This window comes from Pituophis catenifer, unplaced genomic scaffold (genome assembly GCF_029215685.1).
Source record: "Pituophis catenifer annectens isolate HBS135680 unplaced genomic scaffold, rPitCat1.0.hap2 SCAF_2, whole genome shotgun sequence".
NCBI lineage: Eukaryota > Metazoa > Chordata > Lepidosauria > Squamata > Colubridae > Pituophis > Pituophis catenifer.
In genome coordinates this window covers 84,661,028-84,682,307 of record NW_027256882.1, presented here as the reverse complement: position 1 = coordinate 84,682,307, position 21,280 = coordinate 84,661,028, and the positions used below count along the sequence as shown (strand labels likewise).

The 21,280-nt window shown below is 38.5% G+C and overlaps 1 protein-coding gene across 1 annotated transcript in view; it reads left to right on the top strand.

Moving 5' to 3' along the window:
- DOCK3 (dedicator of cytokinesis 3) overlaps window positions 1–21,280 on the top strand; it is a 180,406-nt gene that overhangs the window by 1,571 nt on the left and 157,555 nt on the right. Inside the window, exons 2-6 of the mRNA XM_070934373.1 lie at window positions 4,839–4,947; window positions 7,417–7,500; window positions 12,553–12,593; window positions 13,717–13,772; window positions 15,352–15,448. Of these exons, the coding sequence (XP_070790474.1) occupies window positions 4,839–4,947; window positions 7,417–7,500; window positions 12,553–12,593; window positions 13,717–13,772; window positions 15,352–15,448 (387 nt within the window). The remainder of the gene's footprint in view (window positions 1–4,838; window positions 4,948–7,416; window positions 7,501–12,552; window positions 12,594–13,716; window positions 13,773–15,351; window positions 15,449–21,280) is intronic.

Genomic DNA, 21,280 nt, shown 5'->3' with positions numbered 1-21,280 from the left:
AATGAGAGGGGGGAGAGAAAGAGAGAATGAGAAAGAGTGGGAGAGAAAGAAAGAGGGAGAGAGAGAGAAAGCGAAAATGAGAGAGAGAGAAAGAGAGAATGAGAGAGAAAGAGTGGGAGACAGAGAGAGAGACAGAGAGGATGGAGAGTGCCTGAAGGACCCCATTCCGTACTGGGAGTCCAGGTGCTTCAGCAAGCGGGGCACTGGATTCATATTAGTGGTCTGCAAAATTTAAAATTATGAAGTTGGTGGTCCCTGAGGTCCAAAAGGTTGGGGACCCCTGGCCTAAGACCATCGGAAAACACATATTTTTGATGGTTTTAGGAATAACTTTATCGTTGGGGGTCACCACAACATGAGGAACTGTATTAAAGGGTCGCGGCATTAGGAAGGTTGAGAACCACTGCCTTAGCTGCTTGCCTTGCTTCGCTTGCCTGAATCCATTCCATCAGCAAGCAACTCCCTGCCTGCAACCAAGCAGGCAGGGAGTTGTGGACTTCAACTCCCAGAATTCCTCAGCCAGCAAAACAAAGCTGGCTGAGGAATTTTGGGAGTTGAAGTCTACAAGTCTTAAAGTTGCCAAGGTTGGAGACCCCTGTTCTATTGGGTACCGTAAGTTTTTTTCCCCTTTGGGATCTTTAAAAAAAAATAGTTAATTGGGGTTTTTTTTAGTTCTTTTTTAGACCTAGCCATTTAAAGTTTAGGAAGTTTTAAATTTAGCTTTCATATAAAAATAAAAATAAAATAATATTTGTGCAGCTTTCTGAGATTTAGTGTGTTTCTGTAGTGTTTCACTCTAACTACACAAACACACAAAATCTCACAAAGCTGTATGTGGAATTTTGTGTGTGTAAAGTGTGAAAGTTGGGTTTTTGGGCTTTTTGTGGCTGTGTGAAGTTCCTGCTTGTTGCAGGGGCCATTTTGGGTCTAGCACAGCTACTTTTACATTGTGGATGAGCCAGTTGTGTTGTGTTGTGTTGTGTTGTGTGTGTGTAAAGCGTGAAAGTTGTTTTTTGGGGCTTTTTGTGGCTGTGTGAGGTTCCTGCTTGTTTCAGGGGCCATTTTGGGTCTAGCACAGCTGCTTTTACATTGTGGGTGAGCCAGTTGATGTTTTTTTAATTTTTATTTGGTGTGCGTTGGAAGAGGGGTAGTCTTATACGGCGAGTATAGCCCAAACCCTATATTTTAACAGGAAAAGTAGGGGGTTGTCTTATACGCCCAGTCGTCTTATACGCCGGAAAATACGGTATATACTTAGTGCTTTTATTTGCTCTGGTCTAAGACTAATAATAAATTATTGTTGTTGATACAAATAATGATTGAACAAAAACATTAAATAATATAGTTTTCTACCAGAAGGACCCAACATGAATCTAGAACAAGGCTCCAACAAAATAGTATTCAAATATACTTATTCTTTTTTTCATATAATAATTTTATTAAAGATTATAATTTTAACAGTCAAATCTAATACAAAGTAAAAAATAAAAAATAAAAAGAGAAGATGCAACAAGGAAAGAAAAAAGGAAAAATTAGAGAAATACAAAATAAAGAAAATAATATAATAAAGAAAAAATAAATGTACAAAGAAGTGATTTCCCACAAGTATAAACAGTTTTAGTAAATTATCACTTCCTGTTAAAATACAACATTTTTTTCCTATTTTCCATTTCTTATCTATAGACAAATACATATAGAATTGCCATTTCAATCCTGATGTCAAGAAAAGTCCATTTAGGTTATCAGAAATAACAACTATTTCAACATTGATCAAATAAACCAACTTTATATTCTTTCCCTTTATATTTAATAATTTTAATCTTTAGTCCATTCAAATAATTTCATAACTTAGTTTTTCTTTTTCTTTGCCCCTTCTCACAAGATTTTTCAAAATTTTAATACGTTTCTTTTGTAAATGTAATATAAGAAAACTATCCAGGCTATTCTCTTGGTTTTTTATTTGTATACGCCTTTAATTATTAAAACACCACCTTATTTCTTTTTATGTCTAGTGTAAGATGTTTTTCTATGTCCTTCTGGTAGCCAGTCATTTGTAAATGCACTTCAACTCAGATTTGAACTTGTCAGGTAAAACTTATTCCTCTTTTATAACTTCTTTTAGATACAGTCTCACCATAGACATAGATGTCTCTGTTGATACTATTAATTTCTAAGCTCATTTTAAAAAATATTCTTCAATATGTCCAATGTTAGAATATTTTGCTTCATTCTGCAACTGTAAATTGAATTTATGAGTTCTTCTTCCTTTATAATTAACTAGCTGGACGCCTGTGTTTCGCTACAAAACTATGTGATCAGGCATGATAAATTGACACTTAAAGCCTGAAACTTAATGTAGAATGTGTAACTCCGTAGCATCGGGGCATGTTAATATAAGGCAACTGGCAGTTGGAACAGAGGGTGAGGGGGAGTAAAATGTCCCAGCCCACAGGCTGGATGAGTTATGCGCCAGCCACGCCAACACCTGTTTTAGTGAAGGGGTAGCATCAGAGAGTGTTAATATAAGGCAACTGGCAGTTGGGACAGAGTTCCTTTCAGGTGGGAGGGAGAGTAGAATGTCTTAACTCCTTAGCATCAGAGCGTGTGAATATAATACTGTATATGAAATATTAATGATCTGATGGTCATTTTGAAAAATTCTTTCTTAACGAGCACCTAGAAGCCAAGAGGAACATACGTACCAAATTTCAAGTTTGTAGGCTTTACTGTTCTGGAGATTTCATGATGAGTGAGTGGTATTTGGTTTATATATAGATAGATTCCAAAATCTCATTTCAAATTTATCTGGACCCTTATTCGATTTGTAACTTTCCACAGTCACGAGTTTTTTTTGCTATTTGCGCGTATGTGTGTGTGTATTTATGTTCTTAAACTATTAGTTTAAACTTTCTTTTGCTAAGGATTGAGGGAAATTCACTCAGTGCTGTGAAACATGTTGATCCAAAGGTATCTAACAAGTGAAAAGCAATTAACAAGCAACTTCTGAAAGTGATTAGAAAAAGAAGCAAACTTAGTGTCCTTTTAAAATGCTGACTGCGATTTGAGCAAGATAGATATTCCCTTGTCTCCCAGAGTTCTAAACCAGAAGCTGCTATTTTATGGTCTTTTTGTGAGGAACAACGATCTGGAGCATTTGTGGGCAATCTCAAGTTCTCTCTTTGCCCATAGAGGTTTCAAAGAGCTCATCCACTTTCTGCCTTTTCATTCTTCTGTACTTGTCAGATTAGCTTTCTGCTAATGCAACTTTTCCTTCAAAAGTCAAAATGAATATAAATTTATCCTCATATAGTATATCAAAATTACAAGCTTAGATAAAACACCCCAATTGGCCTAAAGCAGGAGTCTGCAACTTTAAACACTCAAAGAGCCATTTGGACCCGTTTCCCACAGAAAAGAAAACACCAGGAGCCACAAAACTTGGGTGGGTGTGGCCAACTCTACGTCACTCATTCCCACCCAGTCACATGACCCGCCCCCCCAGCCACGCCTACCCAGCCAGTCATTAGGGCAGAGAACTGGTTGTTAAAAAACACCGGAAACCACAAAACCCTTTTGACATCTCTCTCACGCTCTCCCCCCCCCTCTGTATTTCTCTATGTCTCTCTCCCCCCTTCCCTTTCTCTCTCTCCCCACTCTCTCGGTCTCTCTCTCCCTCTCTATTTCCCCCCTACCCTCTCTCTGAATCTCTCTCTCCCTCTCTCTATTCTCCCTCTCTCTCCCCTTTCTGTATCTCTCTTTCTGTGTCTGTCTCTCACTCCCCCTCTTTCTGTATCTTCCTCTCTCCCTTTCTATCTCCCCCTCTCTGCCTCTCTATGTGTCTCTCCCCCCTTCTATCTCCTCCCCTCTCTCTATGTCTCTCTATCTCTCCCCCCCCCCTCTCTCTTATGCATAAAGCTAATCGGATGACCTTTAGTCAGTTTGCTTTTTCTTAGCCTAAGGAAGCAGGCAATGACAAACCTCGTCCAAAATTTTGCCAAGAAAACTGCAAGGACTTGTCTAGCCAGTCACCATGAGCCAATACCGATTTGAAGGTAGACCCCCTCAAAAAAATCAAGATTGTGAAATTTTCTCATCTCACCTTCCAAAGATTGCAGCATAAAGAAAAAAAATCTTATCCTTTGACTTTATTTCTCATGATTGAGATTAAATTCTTTGTTTATTAACAATTGTAGAAGGCAAATCAAGAAATAGTTCTATTTCCTTCCCCCGCACAGCATATTCCAGGGGTGTTATTTGCCTGGAAAGTATGCAAGTTTCTATCACATGTAGTTCTTGAAAGAAAATGACAGGAATCAGTCTGTTTGAAATTCTATATTTTTTATTCAGTAATTCTATATTAGCATCAGAAAATCTTCTAATTTGACCAACTCTTGGAAATATTTTTCCATAACAGCCACTAAAGATTACCATTAATTAATTTCATTAATTTTTCTTTAAAGAAACTCAACTTTTAATGCCTATTTTGTAAGAATTATTAATTACATCATGATTATGTGTTCAAAAGTAGTACAGTACATTAATTCCTCCTATAAAGAATAGATTATATTAAGCATATCTTTGTGGAAGTATGGTAATTCCTGCTTGTCATTGCAGACAATATATTGCCTATTCCGACTTTAGAATGCATGAGCTTGATTGTAGTGCAGTATCAGGCAAAAATATTTATGGGGGTTGGGGAGGAATGCCAGGTTTTGTATGCTTTTCCTCCAATGTTTGAGTCTAAAGAGGAAACTGGCAAAAACTACTTATTCTGGGAGCACTTATCCTGTTGCAAACCTTATATGAATTTCTACACTATGCTTTTAATTTGTTTTCAGTATAAATCCTGCACAATATGTTCGTATTTTTTTCTTCTGGAAAGAGAAATAACAGATTATTTCTTATTAAATGAATCAGTACAACTAGCAATTAAGTTGCATTATGCAAGTAAATTAAAAGCACATTTAAAATGAATCTAATTCATCTACATAGAATGTTATCAAACATTTATTTATTTATTTATTTATTTATTTATTTATTTATTTATTTATTTATTTATTTTCATTCAGCTCTTCTAAAGGTAAGCCATTGGAGATATTTCATAGTATTGTATGCCATGAAACGGAACTGGCAGGATATAGTTAAATTATCTATTTTGTTTAGCAATTTTATAAATGCCTGTAATTATATCTGGGGATAGAAATAATAATTATGGCATCCTGTGAGGGCATTGAGAGAATATTTGTTTAAGATTGAATCACGATATGAGGTGAGGGGGGCAATAATTCACAATATACTTTATTGATTAGTCAATTGACCATATTAAACATAAGCATCAATAATAGTAAAATACAGTAATATGAGATAAGATACAGCGATATGAGATAAATAGCTATTGTGAGATAAAATAAAATACAGTAGATAAGTAAGATAAAACAGTACAAGGCAAAATAGAAGAAAACTTTATTAATTAAATCAATTGATTATCATATGTAGACAATTGATACAAAAATGCAAATAGATAAAAAGAAAACAAAACTTCATAATAGATGGTTATCCCTATATTTATCTCCAATCTGATCAAGATTGTCCTCTTTTTGTCCTCTTTGAGATGGCCTTTGAAATCACGTGCAGTCTTATTGATGATATTTAGGTTTGTTCCCTGCAATAAATAAGGCTGTTGGGTGCTCCCATATTTTTTAGTTTTTAAATAAGGCCCTTACTGGAGAGTACAATTTCAAGTAAACAAGAATGTGTCCAGTGTCTTCAAAGGCTGCTGTTCCCTAAATGCACAATCTTGGGACTCTAGTTGGGAGTCTATGAAACCTCCCATGTCTTACCATTGAGTCCAGTTGTTTGAATCAAGATCTAGAAAAAGGTCTTCTGAAATGTTGATGTATGTAAGTTGTTAAATATTTTTCTAACTGGAAGACTGATTTTTTGAGCCAGCCACTTCAGAGACTTGACGCATTTAAGTACTGCAATATCATCTTGGGCAGTTGCATCAATAAATCTTTGTTTGAAAGTTTTCTTGGCCTTTAGATCTAATTGGACTGCGAAATGGTTGGAAAATCCATATTGAGCATGATATTTGAAAGTTGGGTGGCCTAAGCACAAGGTTGCTTGTTATGTAGTTGCTTTTTGAAGCCCAGCTTGAGTAGTTTGTTTAGGTCCATGAATAGGATGTTCAGCCAGTAATTAAAAACTTTAATTACTAAATGGCTTTGTGTAGGGGGTATGCCCAACTCTCCTTATTGCTGGGGCTGGTGTAAACTTTGCTTGTCAAAAGGTCACAAAAGGAGATCACATGACTGGAACACTGCAACTGTCATAAATATGGGTCAGTTGCCAAGTTTCTGAATTTTGATCATGTGACCATGGGGATGCTGCATTGGTCGTGAGTGTGAAAAGCAGTCATTAGTCACCTTTTTCACTGCTGTTGTAAACAACACTAGTGGTTGTTAAACAAATGGTTGTAAATTGAGAAGTACCTGAATTTTAAAGATTATTTTCAGGTAGATCTGCATATGATAATGTTGTTATCTGGATTGGAGCTGTTTAGACCAACTTCTTCCATGTAAAATGAAGTGGAAACTAGAGATTGGAATATTGAGGAGACTTGGCAGAAAATCAGAAATGTGCTTCTTAGAGGCAGCACCCACCCTTAGGAATAGCTATTAGACATTTGGACAGCATCTATGTTCCTAAATTTTAGAAAGGTTATGGAAATGGATTTGTTCAGAAAGGAGATTTGAAGTTGACAGGATATTGGGATTTAAGATCTAAATATAGGTGTCTGTTGTAATAAATATTTGTAACCATCATGTAGGTGATTTTTGGTTTACATATTTACATCTTCTTACAACATAACTATAAGGTATAGATCATAATAGAATTTTTATATAGAAAATATTTATATTTTCTATTGCCATCGTGATATAAATACTGTTTGATCCTGCCATGTTTGAACAAAGTAAAGTTTGAACTAACCAAATTTATCCCAGTTTGATGAAACACACTACTTGCAAATAAAGGAGCTATGCTACAGGACGAATAATTAGGCTACTATTATACTATTGTATATGTGTGTGTGTTAATTCCTATTAACCATTTTGTTATTGATAACATTATTTTGGTCTGTTTTGTAAGGGGTGGGAGATTAACATGATTGTATTATATTAATCAGCATTGAATTAGGGAGGATGCTATGTCTATCTGTGTTAATCTTTTTTTAAGATTCTTTTTTAATGTTGTGTTTCTTTTTGTTTTCTTTTTTAATATTTTGGCATTTTTATTAACTTTTTTGAATAAACTAAATATTATAAAATATTTTAATATGAATATTGTTTCTGTTTTATGAAATCAAATATTAATGTACTGTATAATCTAATCTTTTCACATATTGTGTGTCCCTAGTTATATGCAGCTTCCAAGGACATGTGCAGCAAGGCTTAGTTCTAGAACTAGGAGAAACTGTTCAGATCTTGGAAAAATGTGAAGGTATGATATATTGAAAATACTTTTTCTGGGGTTTATTAACTGCCCCATCTACTTACTTTGCTTTTTCTCTTTATTTAGATAGTAATAATAATCTGATCATAATGGTATTTTGTGGGTGTACTTCTGTAGCCAATGCTACACTAAAAACACTGGAATATAAATTTTATATCCCCTTCCCCTGTTTCCATTCACTTGTCATCTTTTGTCTTGTAAAGAGGAGATGAATAAAATGGGAGAAATAAATTTCTGTAATCACTGAGTTCATTGTTTTTTATTAGGCATTGGGAAGCCAACCATGTTGAAATTGTCTATGCATTCCCCAAAAGGAGTGCATTTTATATTTTGCAGACCTATGTTTCAATAAATCATTTGAGAACCATGATTATTCAAATGCTTTGTAAATCTAATCTGACCCACTTTCTATAAGAAAGATTGAAGCATTATTAGTAATCCTGTCAGAAAGGGGTCAGCATATTTATTAACCATCTGTCTAGAAATATTGGAATTTCGTTTCTGGGAGGATAAGGGTGGCTTGTGATGATTTTACAACAATAAGGAATATAATTAGATTCTAATACGTAGTCCATATTATTTAATACCAGCTAATTTCAAACTTTCTTGAAAATATTGTAACTACAGTAAAATTTATAGTAAATAAAATTGTCAACATATAACACTACAGGTTGTCCTCAAGATATGACCACTATTGACCCTGCCCATTATGGTCACATGACTCAGCAGTCATTAAATGAAACATGTCATCTAATGAACCTCCATCCCTGCTCTCCCCAATGAAATGTAAAACAAACATACGGGTTGTTAAGTGGAAGGTGGAGTGCTTCCTGGGTGGGGGAGACCATTGGAAGCCTAGTATGGGCACAGATCCATCTACCCTGGCCCTCCCCGAGATGTCCCCTGCTCTACTTCCCACCCTGTGGGTCCCAATAAATCTTTTCCCCCTCTCACCGGCTCCTCCAGTCCTTAGGCTTAATTCTCACCTACCAGGCCAAGCACCCTTCTCCTCACTTACCTTTTAAAGGTCTTCCAGTCGGGTTTCAGGCCTGGCCATGCATGGAAACGGCATTGGTCGTGTTGCTGGATGATCTCTGGAGGGCTTGGGACGGGTTGTTCCTCTGTCCTGGTCCTATTAGATCTCTCGGCGGCTTTTGATACTATCGACCATGGTATCATGCTGCGCCGACTGGAGGGGTTGGGGATAGGGGGCACCGTGTTGCGGTGGTTCTCCTCCTTCCTCTCTGACCAGTCGCAGTTCGTGTTGACGGGGGCAGAGATTGACCTTGAGGCGCCTTGTGTGTGGGGTGCCGCAAGGGTCGGTTCTCTCGCCCCTTCTGTTCAACATTTATGTGAAGCCGCTGGGTGAGATCATCCGTGGTTTCGGGGTGAAGTGTCATCTGTACGCTGATGATACTCAGCTGTACATCTCCACCCCGGACCACCCCAACGATGCCCTTGATGTGATGTCCCGGTGCCTGGAGGCCGTGCGGATCTGAATGGGGAGAAACAGTTTCAGGTTCAACCCATCCAAGACCGAGTGGCTGTGGCTTCCGGCATCCCGATATAGTCAGTTGGTACCATCGCTGACTTTTGGGGGTGAGTCGCTGGCCCCCACAGAGAGGGCTCGCAACTTGGGTATCCTCCTGGATACACGGCTATCTTTGGAAGAGCATATGACGGCTGTGGCCAGGGGGGCTTTTTATCAGGTTCGCCTGATCCACCAGTTGCGTCCCTTTCTGGATCGGGATGCCTTACGCACGGTCACTTATGCCCTCGTCACGTTCCGCTTGGACTACTGTAATGCTCTCTACATGGGGCTCCCCTTGCGGAACACCCGGAGGCTCCAACTGGTCCAGAATGCAGCCACGCAGGTGGTGATGGGGGTGACTCGATGCTCCCATGTAACACCTCTCCTGTGCAAGCTGCACTGGCTCCCAGTGGTCTTCCGGGTGCGCTTCAAGGTATTGGTTACCACCTTTAGAGCACTCCATGGCTTAGGGCCTGGGTATTTACGAGACCACCTTCTGCTGCCAGTAGCCTCCCACCAACCAGTACGCTCCCACAGAGAGGGGCTCCTCAGGGTTCCGTCGGCCAAACAATGTCGGCTGGCAGCCCCCAGGGGGCGACCTTCTCTGTGGGGGCACCGACCCTCTGGAATGAGTTGCCCCTGGAGATACGGCGGATCCCTGATCTGCGCACTTTCCGCCGTGCCTTAAAGACGTTTTTGTTTCATCAAGCTGGGCTGACCTGACCATATTTTTTAAGTTGTTTTAATTTTAAATTGCTAAATTATGGGTTTTTTTAATATGGGGGTGTTTTAACTTTGGGCCAAATTAATTTAATTGGTTTTTAATATTGTTTTAATTTTTGTATTTTCTGTATATTATATTGTGTGGCCACCATTTTATCTTATCACAAAATGGTGGTTGTATCTGGGTCGCTGCCATGGGGCCCAAGGATAAACTGCTTCATTTTGCTACCTTAACAAGGCCTGCAGCATCTTCTTTAATACTGTGCAGACCTCTGTAAGGCAGCAAAAGCAGTTTGTCTAATGGCTACCATTTTGTTCACAAATGGTTGGGACAAAATGGTGGCCACATTTAGGTTGCTGCTGCACAGCCCTGGGACAAACTGCTTCATTTTGCTGTCTTACAGAGGTCTGCATAGTGCTGCAGAAGCTTTCTGCATCACTGTGTATCTTCTGCATCACTGTGTAGACTTTCTATTGTAAGGAAGCAAAATGAAGTAATTTTTCAGGCAACCGTCAAATGGATAGACAAAATGGAGGTTGCATTGCTGGAAACATTCTGCCTGCTCTTCTTCCACATGAGGTCTGGAGAGTTCCAGAAAGTAAGTGGGAGGTGATGAGTGTGTGAGGAGGAAACCCAAGCACTGCAGAGTTCTGGCAGAATGGGATGGGGTGAGAGGCAGGAATGTGCTGCAGCGACCCTATGGTGGGTCGTAACAGCGAACGATCACAGGCCTATTGCAGCTATTGTAACTTTGAAATGAGGTTATATGTGGCTTTTGGGAGGTCTGCCATAATTTTGAACGTTCATTGAATGGCTTGTCATACTTTGAGGATTACCTGTATAACGAAAGGGTTATAATTGTATATTACATTATAAGTAAAGGGTTAAATGTCTATATTGTATATGACAAACCAAGAACATTAAGGTGGCTTTTTATCTCAAGTATTTCAAAGTCTACTATTTTCTTTGCAGGTAGATTAGTAGCTTTAATATTCTATGTAGTAACTGAGCACTTGTGCATTTATCCTACGAAGTGATTATGTGCCATCAAATTGGTGTTGACTCTTAGCAACTACATAGATCAGTCTGAAATGTACTTGAGAAAAAATTGTGGCTGTGAATTCAGAGTATGACTTTCAAATTAGGTTAGGATTTGGTTTTAATGGTGTTTATGCTGTGGCTAGATCAAAATCTTTGGGATGACTAGTTGCTGATATTGCCATATAGGAAAAGAAAACCAAGGCTGAAAAAAGAATTACAGTAGGAACATGGAATGTAAGAAGTATCACACTCTGAAACACAGTGAAAGATGAAATGGAATTAACATTTTAGGCATCAGTGAACTGAGATGGATTGGGATTGAACATATTCATTCAGAAGATCATACTGATTATTACTCAGGACAAAAAAAGGATGGAATGGTGTAGCATTTACAGTTACAAATGTTATAGCAAGAATAATGCTTGGCTATAGTCCAATCAATGAATCAGTAATACTGATTAGATTCATGGACAATTATTTAATATGACAGTCATTCAAGTTTGTGCTCCAACTACTGATGCAAAAGAGGCAGTTGATGATTTTATCGCCATTATTTATAATCAGGTTAATTAGAAATTGACAAAAAATGCAAGTTTACAATGCTTGTGATTAGAGACTGAAATGCCAAAGTTCGAAAATTACAAGAAGAAAACATAGTTGGATTGTATGGCTTAAGAAACTGAAATGAAGCAGGAGACTGATTTAATTTTTACTACTACAATGATTTCTTGATATTCAAATAAAATATTTTTTATCAGTGACTTGGAGTTAATGAATATTTACCAAGTTTGCAAATGATACAGAACTCAGAAGGATAACAAATGGTTTAAAATGGAAATTGAAGATTAAAAACATATAGACAGACTTGAGCAATGGCCCAAAATGAATAGGATGAATTTAATAGAGAAAATTTCTTATTTGAATTTGGATAAGAAAAACAAAAGAGAAAATGACTTTGTAGTATAATAACAATAGTATAGATCATGGAAAGAAATTGTTTTAATCTACTCTCTCCTGATCAAACTCCAGTTTGAATGCTGTGTTCACTTCTGGGCTTTATAAATCAATAAAGAAATTGGAGCAATTCAAGGCAGGACTATAAAAAAGGTGAGAGTTCTGGAAACTAAATCCTATCAGAAAAACAAAGAAAACGTGTTAAGTTTGCAAAAGACATAGCTATGTGGAATAAAATAACAGTCTTCAAATTGCCATACAGGATTGTCATACAGGAAAGAGAATGCAGAGGGTAGAACCAAAAACACTGAGCTAAAACTATAAGGAAGTATGTTTGGGCCAAATGTCAGAACAAACTTCCTGAGAATACAAATTGTCAGCCAGTGGATCTGGCTATTTTCATTGCTGAAGATTTTCAAATTGAGACTGGATATCATTTGTTTACAGGTACTGTAAGAGATCCTTCAGTGAGCAGAACGTGCCCAAACTCTGTGATTCTATAAAATATAGGTGGAAGATGTTCCTATTAACATTCGTATTTCATTAAAAAGATAAATTCAGACAACAACACTATGTAGTAATTGATTTTTTAAATTTCCATTTGACTATTCTGAGAGCAGAATCATTAGACGATCACTTATCAACATAAAAACTGGAACTCAGAGCTCTAATTAGGCATATTGCCAGAATATCATATGAACCTCTCACAATTAATGAAAATAACATAATTTGTAAATGTTAACATGTTTTAATAATATATTTTAATATAATTGAATTTATTTTATTTTAGGTTGGTACAGAGGAATTTCAATAAAGAGACCTAACATAAAGGTATGTTTAGATGCTGCTTTTAACAAAAACAGTATTGAGTTTAATGCATCCTTTCAAATAATCTTACAAAGCCACTGGTAAATGTTGGCTTGAATTAATGAAACAGCCTTCTATATTGTCAATAATTGAGTTATAATAATAATCTCTCATAAAAGGGCAGTTAGTCATGAAAATTGAAATAGTCAATAAAGTTGACTAGGAGCCTTAGTCCTAATGTGTGGCATATGCAACATTCATTGCTAATGGTAAATATATTACTAGTCAGTTTTGGTATGCTTTTACTAGCATGACAAAGCACAACGAAATGCTGGTTTTACCCAAAGCGCTTTACTTTAGTAACTATTTTGTGAGCCAAAATATGAGAAATATGTACACCATACAGTAGTCCTTGACTTATGACTGTTTAACAACAGTTCTAAAATTACAATGGCCTCAGAAAAATTGACTTACAACCCAACCTCAAAGTTAGGACTATTGCACTACCTCCATAATCACATGATCACAATTAGGGTGCTTGGCAATTGTTTTCAGTTTACAATGGTTGCAATGTCTTCTGATCTCGTGATCGCAATTTGCGACTTTCCAGGGTCCCAATTTCTGACAAGCTAGATTCACTTAACGGCCACTTGATTCACCTAATAATCAGGGTAAAAATGGTTGTAAAATTAGGTCTTGTCACATAATGATTCATTTACGTCTGTATTGCTTAGTGACTGAAATTCTGGTCCCAATTATGATTGTAAGTCAAGGATTACTTATAATTGTAAAGTTCTGGATTCAGAAAACTGATAAGACTTGCATGTAATTGAGAAAAAATCAATTTCAATCATCAGATATTCTAATTTATCAGCACTTACCAAACTATTTACTTAAATAGGATTGTTAAACTGAATTTATAAAAACCTTACAAATGTATCACATTTCATTTTGGGGAAATGCAAAATACAGGAAAACAGAAAGAAGTAATGAGACCTCAAAACTTAGACACAATAGATTTTAAAAAAAGAAAAGAGATTATAAAACTAGTTTCTGCTGCCCATCAATTGAAGCGTTCATTTAATACTTACTTAACTGTATTGTCATTGCATCTCGTATAATGAAATTAAATGCTATCTTCTTGCAGGGAATCTTTCCTGCAAATTACATTCATTTGAAAAAGGCACTTGTCAGTAACAGAGGGTGAGTATGCATTTCAATTATTAAGAAATTGATATATCTGACAAATAGATAGGAATTCATTAACATTATTTAATATACTTAATTTAAACTACTTTTGCATGTAATATTTAATAAAGATGTCTAAAACGCAAACATTCTATAACATTATATGTATTCTAGCAAATAATCCCCCCCCCCAAATACATTCAATTTCTTTCCTAATTTTTTTTGCTAAACATGAGGAACATAGTTTTAAAAAAACTTTGTTAAGGATCACTGATTAGTCCTTATTCATAAGAATGATACCGTGTCAGGAAATTTGACAGGCTGTTTTTCTTTGCAGCTATGTGATACCTATGAGACTAAGATAACCCATGCCTTATTGGGTCATTGTTTTAGAGATATTTCCTTATCAAATATCTCAATCCCTTCAACAATGACAGAGCTTCTAATGTATTGTCTTCACAGTAAAAGCTGGAAATACATTCAGAGATTACCTGCCTTGAAAATAGCCCATCTTAGCCCAGTCAAATATCAGCACAGGATGTGTTTTAAGACATTTTGTATTATGTCACAAATTGCTTTATGATAATGCTAATGTCATTAGACATTTTATAAAACTAATCAAATTTCAATTCTGTGAGAGTCCTGGCTCCTGAATTTTGGATGCATTGTGTAAATTAGCCCATTTGAGGTATTTTGGTTCAAAAGATTTTGTCATATTTTATACCATTTTGGCTTATTCTGTATTTTGTACCGTTTTGGCTTATTCCATTTAGGAATAATAGTTTTAGTAATATATAGATTAACCAGAGTATCAATTAATGTTTGTCAGCCCCACTGGGTAGAACAAACCAGAAAATCAACTTCAAGAGAGAAGTGAAATTACTTTTTTGAGATTTATTGAGATTTACACAATCCTGCAAATCTGTTATTTGGACTGTAGCAAGATGCTCTACGTGGAGCTACTCTTGAATATTTGGCAGCTACATCTGGCACAGAACGCAGCCGCGTAGGTCTTGGGACCCTAGGATGGCCCATGTCACACTGCAGTTCGGCAAGTTGCACTGGTTGCCAGTTTGCTTCCAGATCCAATTCAAGGTGTTGGTTATCATCTTTAAAGTATTTCATGGCATGGGTCCAGCTTATCTGAGAAACCACTTCACCCTATGGAATTGGCAGATTTCTGCAAGTCTGAAAGTGCCTCCTCCTCCACCTTTATCTGCAAGATAACTAGAAAGAGTCGAGCCTGAAACGTTTTCTCAAATTACATTTCTGATTTGGATTCAGATTTCATTTATCTCATTGTAGCCTTGATTGTTGCTCTTTTTTCTCAAGGTTATTCTTACACCCCATTACACAATTCTAGTAAAAAATAGAACTAAAATTGTCATAAAATAAAATTTTGTACAACAAAACTATACATATAAGGCAGAAGATTATTTGAGAATGGAACATTTCATTATATGAAGCAGATGTTATATATTGGGAGATATTTGTTATATATCAATGAATACATAGTCTCAAGGGAAGATGGCAGTAAATAATTCTGCAGTCCTTCTTTTTATGACATTTTCACTGGTGTTTATACATTTTACAGGCAGTATGAAACAGTTGTTCCGCTTGAAGATTCTGTTATTAGTGAAGTTACAGCAACTCTCCAGGAATGGGCTATCCTCTGGAAGCAGTTATATGTGGTATGTAAACAAAAGCATGAAGCTCACAGAGGTATAATAGTTAATATAGTGTGATTGAAGAATGGTGATAATAAGTATGGTACTTAGAGACCATCTGACACATTTCAAAGACTAGTTCCTGAGAATCCAACTTGAATAGATCCAGGATTATGTTTGATTCCCTGACTGGTTTAAGAAAACAAAACAGGATTCTTGCATAAATACATGACTCTGTGATGATTTTTTTTTATACTGAAAAGGTAATTATTATTTAAATGATTAGTAATACAGTAAGGTATTAACAATCAATAGTCCATTGTAACTTTCTATTGCGCTTTATTTTATAATTATAGCTAAGATAGGTCAATGAGTCGCAACTTTTTACTTAAGGATGAACATTGTCTAGCACACTGTTATTAGAGTAGATTATTTCCAGATTACAGGTAGTCCTCAATTTACAACCACAATTGAGCCCAAAATTTCTGTTCCTAACTGAGACATTTGTTAAATGAGTTTTTCCCCATTTTACGATGTAGTTAAGTGAATCACTATAGTTGTTAAGTTAGTAACACCTTGTTAAGTGAATCTGGCTTCCTTATTGACTTTGCTTATTAGAAGGTTGCAAAAGATCACATGACCTTGGGACACTGCCGCCATCATAAATATGAGTCAGTTGCCAAGCATCTGAATTTTGATTATGTGTTCATGGGAATGCTGCAACATTCATAAGTGTGGTCGGTCATAAGTCACTTTTTTCAATGCTGTTGTAATTTCGAATGGTCACTCAATGAACTGTTGTAAATCGAGGACTACCAGTATAAAAATGTAAACAAAATGTAGGAGCAGGTAAAAGATGTGCTGAACTTATATTTTCTCAGGCTATAGAAGGCAAAAGGTCTTATAATATGTCAGCCAAGCCGGGGTATAGAAAAATCCAAATCAAACTTTCCAAATCAAACTAGCCCAAATGTACAATATATGCTATATTGATAAATACTTGTTTATGGACACAAATGAAAAGAGAGACAAAACCAAAAGTAAATAATTAACATAGGTAATCCTTGTTTAGCAACCACAATTGAGACCAGCAATTTATTTACTTAATGATATGGTCACTAATTGGAAAATCATGTGACCACAACTTGCTTATGATTTTACTTCAGCTTCCCTTTTTATCCATTTCTCTGGAATGCTCACCCTAGTACAGGGATAATTTGAAAGAATGGAATTAATATTTGTATTTACATTCAACGGAGAGGAAGAGTTTACAAGATAGTAACAGGCACACAATGGAGAATACACATTGAAAGGAGTGTGTGAGCAGCAGCTGTTTTCCTAGTCCAGTCACCACCACTCCAAGCCCCAGCTGCTTGGAGGCAAACAAAAGCTGAAGGTGTGAAAATGATTAAAGTCTTGTCAGTTACAGCGGCAGCTGCAAGATGGTTAATGGAAGTCACAGAGCTGCGCTTATTAACTTGCAGTTAGTATCTTCTATAGAAGCACTACTCTGTGGAGAAAAGAAAGAAAGAAAGAAAGAAAGAAAGAAAGAAAGAAAGAAAGAAAGAAAGAAAGAAAGAAAGAAAGAAAGAAAGAAAGAAAATACTTGTTTAAATAATCTCTTCACTCTGCAAGGGGGGCAGAGTTGGAAAAATTGGTCAAGCACAATACAGTTATTAATTTCTGTTTTGTGATTTGATACACATCATTTTCAATCAATCAATCAGAATAGAGCTTGAAGGGACCTTGGAGGGTTTCTACTCCAATCACTTGCTGAAGCAGGAGACCCTATATCCGTGATGGCCAACCTATAGCATGCGTGCCGGAAGTGGCACACAGAGCCGTGTCGCCTGGTATGCACTGCGTTGCCCATTCCTCTTCCGGGTTTCCGGGGCACACATGCGCACCGACCAGCTAGTCTGCTGGTTACTGGTGTGCATGCGTGTGCGACAATCAGCTGGCCTTCACGTGTGCAGCAGCGGCCAGCTGAAGTTCATTTTCCGATGCTCTTAGCTCGGGTGCGCACCCGCATGCAGCCCTGGAACATCCACATCTTGCCAGCCAAGAGCACTGCCGCTAGTTGCTCCCCTGTGCCCGCCTGCCTGCTTGCCTCGTCACTGCCGCTGCAAGGAAAGGTCCTGAAGGTGCGCTGCCTGGGATCCACATGGGCTGCCGCAGGGGGACAACAGGTATGGCTGGCTGGATGCTGCCCAGAGTGCGAGGCTAGGAGGAGCCGCCGCTGTCTCTTAGCCAGAGTGAATGGCCTGCCATCGCAGCCTACAGCAGCCCTCTCTGTCCTGCTGGCTGCTCCTGCCACTGAGAGAGAAGCAGCAGTGTGAGAACCACCACCGGCGAGGGGGTGGTGGCAGCAAGAATGAGTGAGCCGGGGCTTCCCTGTCTGCCCGCACAAGCAGGCTTCTGCCTTGCTTGTGCGGGCAGACAGGGATTGAAGGGAGGGATTGAAGCCTGCCGCCACCCCCCGTGATGGCTCCTGTCACTGAGAGGGAAGCAGCAGCATGAGAACCGTTGCTGGCAGGGGCAAGGGGGTGGCGGCGGCAAGGATAAGCGTGCCACCTCATCCCGGCGATTCTTCCACTGCTAACTCCCCAGCCGCGGCAGGAGCAGCGGGCTAAGGCTTTCTTCCCTCCCAGCTGGAGGCTTTGGGCTGTGCAAGAAGCCCACTCAGGGAGGATGGGAGGGAAGTGTGTCGCCTTGCCCCAGCGATTCTTCGGCTGCTTCCCCAGCCGTGGCAGGAGCAGCGGGCTGAGGCTTTCCTCCCTCCCAGCTGGAGGCTTTGGACTGGCAAAGTTTGGTGCAGGAGGCTTTCCAGGCCCAAAACAGGGTGGGGGGCACATATGCCGTGGCCGCATGCATGGGGAGATGCGCATGCACAGGGAAGCATGGGACGAGGTTGCACACACGTGTGCAGGTGGGGCGCACATTGCATTATGGGTGCTGGCACGCACGTGCGATAGCGTGCATGCACACACACACTTTTGGCTCGCAAGGACAAAAAGGTTAGCCAACACTGCCCTATACTATTTCAGATAGGTGGTTGTCCAGTCTTTTCCTAAAACCTCCAGTGATGAAGCATCTACACCTTCTGAAGGCAAGCTGTTCCACTGGTTAATTGTCCTCACAGTTAAGAAGTTTCTCTAATTCAGTAAGTTATTTTTGATTTTTATTATTATAATAGCAAAGAAGAAAAAATATATTAAATAGTCATAATACAGTGAAAAAGTTGAATATATATTATAAAAATCAAATGAACTACTATAACATAAAAATGAACAAAAATTATAAATGTAACTAATTAATTTAAACATATAGCAACACAATGCTTCATATTCTCATAGTGCATAGAATTTTTCAAGAACAATGATCAAATATGTCCTAGATCTATTCCTTAAAAACAGGAGAGCAACTTTCTTTCCAATCTTGTAAAATTATTCTCGTTCTAGCCCAAGATGGATAAAGATTTTTTTAAGATACCAAATTTTAGGAATATAATTCAGCAGCCTGTTGAGATCCTTAATAATACTTTCCAAAATCATATTATCATAGGTATTGATCTGAAAGCAAAAGTAAGTTGTAATAGAACAAGATCAAATCATGTTGTCAAGCTTCCAAGTAACATGTCTCATGAAATAAAATCCAAGGCATCCATTTTGCATTAGAATCTATTAATTAGGAACATAACAAATTGGCAAGGACTTGGTGTAATTCCGATTCTGACCTGGATCTGGAATTGTGAGTAGTGCCCAGCATACTGCATATACTTCCTTTTCCCACCTTCACGGCCCATCTTCTTGAGTTGTTTGGAAGTGTAAGCACATGGCTGCAGAATTTCAGTGGCATTTTTCTGCAATAGGACTGCTGCCACTGCTACGTTGCGGCATCAGCTTGGACCACAAAAGGTTGTTCTGGATCCTGATGCTTTAGCACTGGTTCTTCTGTGAAATGCTTTTTTAACAGTTCAAATGCTCGTTGGCATTCTAAAGTCCAGTTTAGAGGTTGCCCTAGCCGCGGCTTGGTAGGGCCACCCCCTGTTTTCAGCAACTCCGTAATGAGTAGTGCAGTCTCTGCAAATGAGAGGATAAACTGGCGGTAAAAATTTGCAAACCCCAGAAAACTTTGCAATTGTTTCTGGGTGCTTGAGGGTTGCCAATCTAAGACTCCTTTTACTTTCCCTGGGTCCATTTCCACTCCCTGGTTTGATATGTGGTAGCCAAGATAGTCTAAAGCATTTTTGTGAAACTCGCATTTTGACAATTTTACATAGAGCTTGGCTGCCAGTAGTTTCTTTAACACTTGTCGAACCGGTTTCACATGTTCTTCTAGGGTTTCCGTGTAGATGAGAATGTCATCTTAGTAAACAAGGACCCCTTTATATAGGTGCTCATGCAGAACCTCTTTTATCAATTACATGAAAACTCCAGGGGCTCCTTGTAGTCCAAATGGCATCACCCTGAATTGGAAACTTCCTAAGGGGCAGTTAAAAGTGGTTTTTCATTTATCTCCTTCTTTTATTTGTACTCAGTATACGCCTCTTGGAGATCAACTTTACTGAATACTTTTCCTTTTGCCAGATGCCCCAACAAATCTTTCATGAGGGATAAGGGGTAGTTGTTGTGTATGCAGATAGCATTTATTCCTTTAAAATCAACTCATAGCCTCATCTCCCCCATCTTTTCTTTGAATAACATGGGGGCAACTACTCTGGACTTAGTTGGCTGTATAAAACCTCTAGCCAGGTTGAAATCAATGTACTCCCTTAGGTCTTTCATCTCTCTGGGAGTCATGGAATTCCTTTTTGGTTTTGGTAACTTTGCCCCTTCCACGAATTCTACTGCGCAGTCCATGGGTTGATGCGGGGTAATATATTGCATTCTTCTTCACTAAAGACTTTTGCCAAGTCTGTATTCCCTAGGAATCAGAGGAGTTCCAGGGGGTTATTCTAATAATGCTGCTGTCGCTTCACTTCGATCAGCAGGGGTTTGCTGCCTGTTAGCCTTTCATCTGATGGGTTTGGAGGCGGTTTGGGGCCGAGCGCTAGTTTGGGTTTCCGATAGCTGCCTTCCCAAGTAATTGTGGGACACCATTTGTCTAACCAGATGAGGCCCAAGATGGTTGTCTCAGTCATTCTTGGCACTACTATGAAGCAAATTAACTCCCAGTATTTTCCATCTCTAGGTTTAGCTCTTCGGTAACAAGCATGGCAGGTTGGCCTCCTATTAGTGACCCATCTACTTGTTCAAATCGGATGGGATTTCTCAAGGGTTTTGTATTTGTCCCCAATTTTTCTACTGTGGCCGGACTGATGAGACAGTGGGTGCAGCCCGTATCTATGATGGTCTCTGTGTCCCCATGCGTCCCTGTTCTGGGCATGGCTAATCTCGCTTTTATTAGAAAGGGGTGGATGGTTTCACTTACCATTGGGTCATCTTCTTCACTGTCTGCACTTTGTATTCTATGTACAAGAGAGGAAGGAACTCTGCCCCTTCCTCTTTTTTTTTTTTTTTTAATTTGATTTATATGCCGCCCTTCTCCAGAGACTCAGGGCGGCTTACAATGCGTTAAGCAATAGCCTTCATTCTTTTGTATATTTTATACAAAGTCAGCTTATTGCCCCCACAAACTGGGTCCTCATTTCACCTACCTTAGAAAGGATGGAAGGCTGAGTCAACCTTGAGCCTTGGAGAGATTCGAACCAGCAGAAATTGCAGGCAGCTGTGTTAATAACAGGGTGCACTAAACCCCTGTACTATCAAGGCTCTTGATAGTCAAAGAAGGGGACCTCCACAGCTTGGCAGACAAAGTTTCCTTTCTCGGACGGTTTTCTTGGGGGCCCTTTTT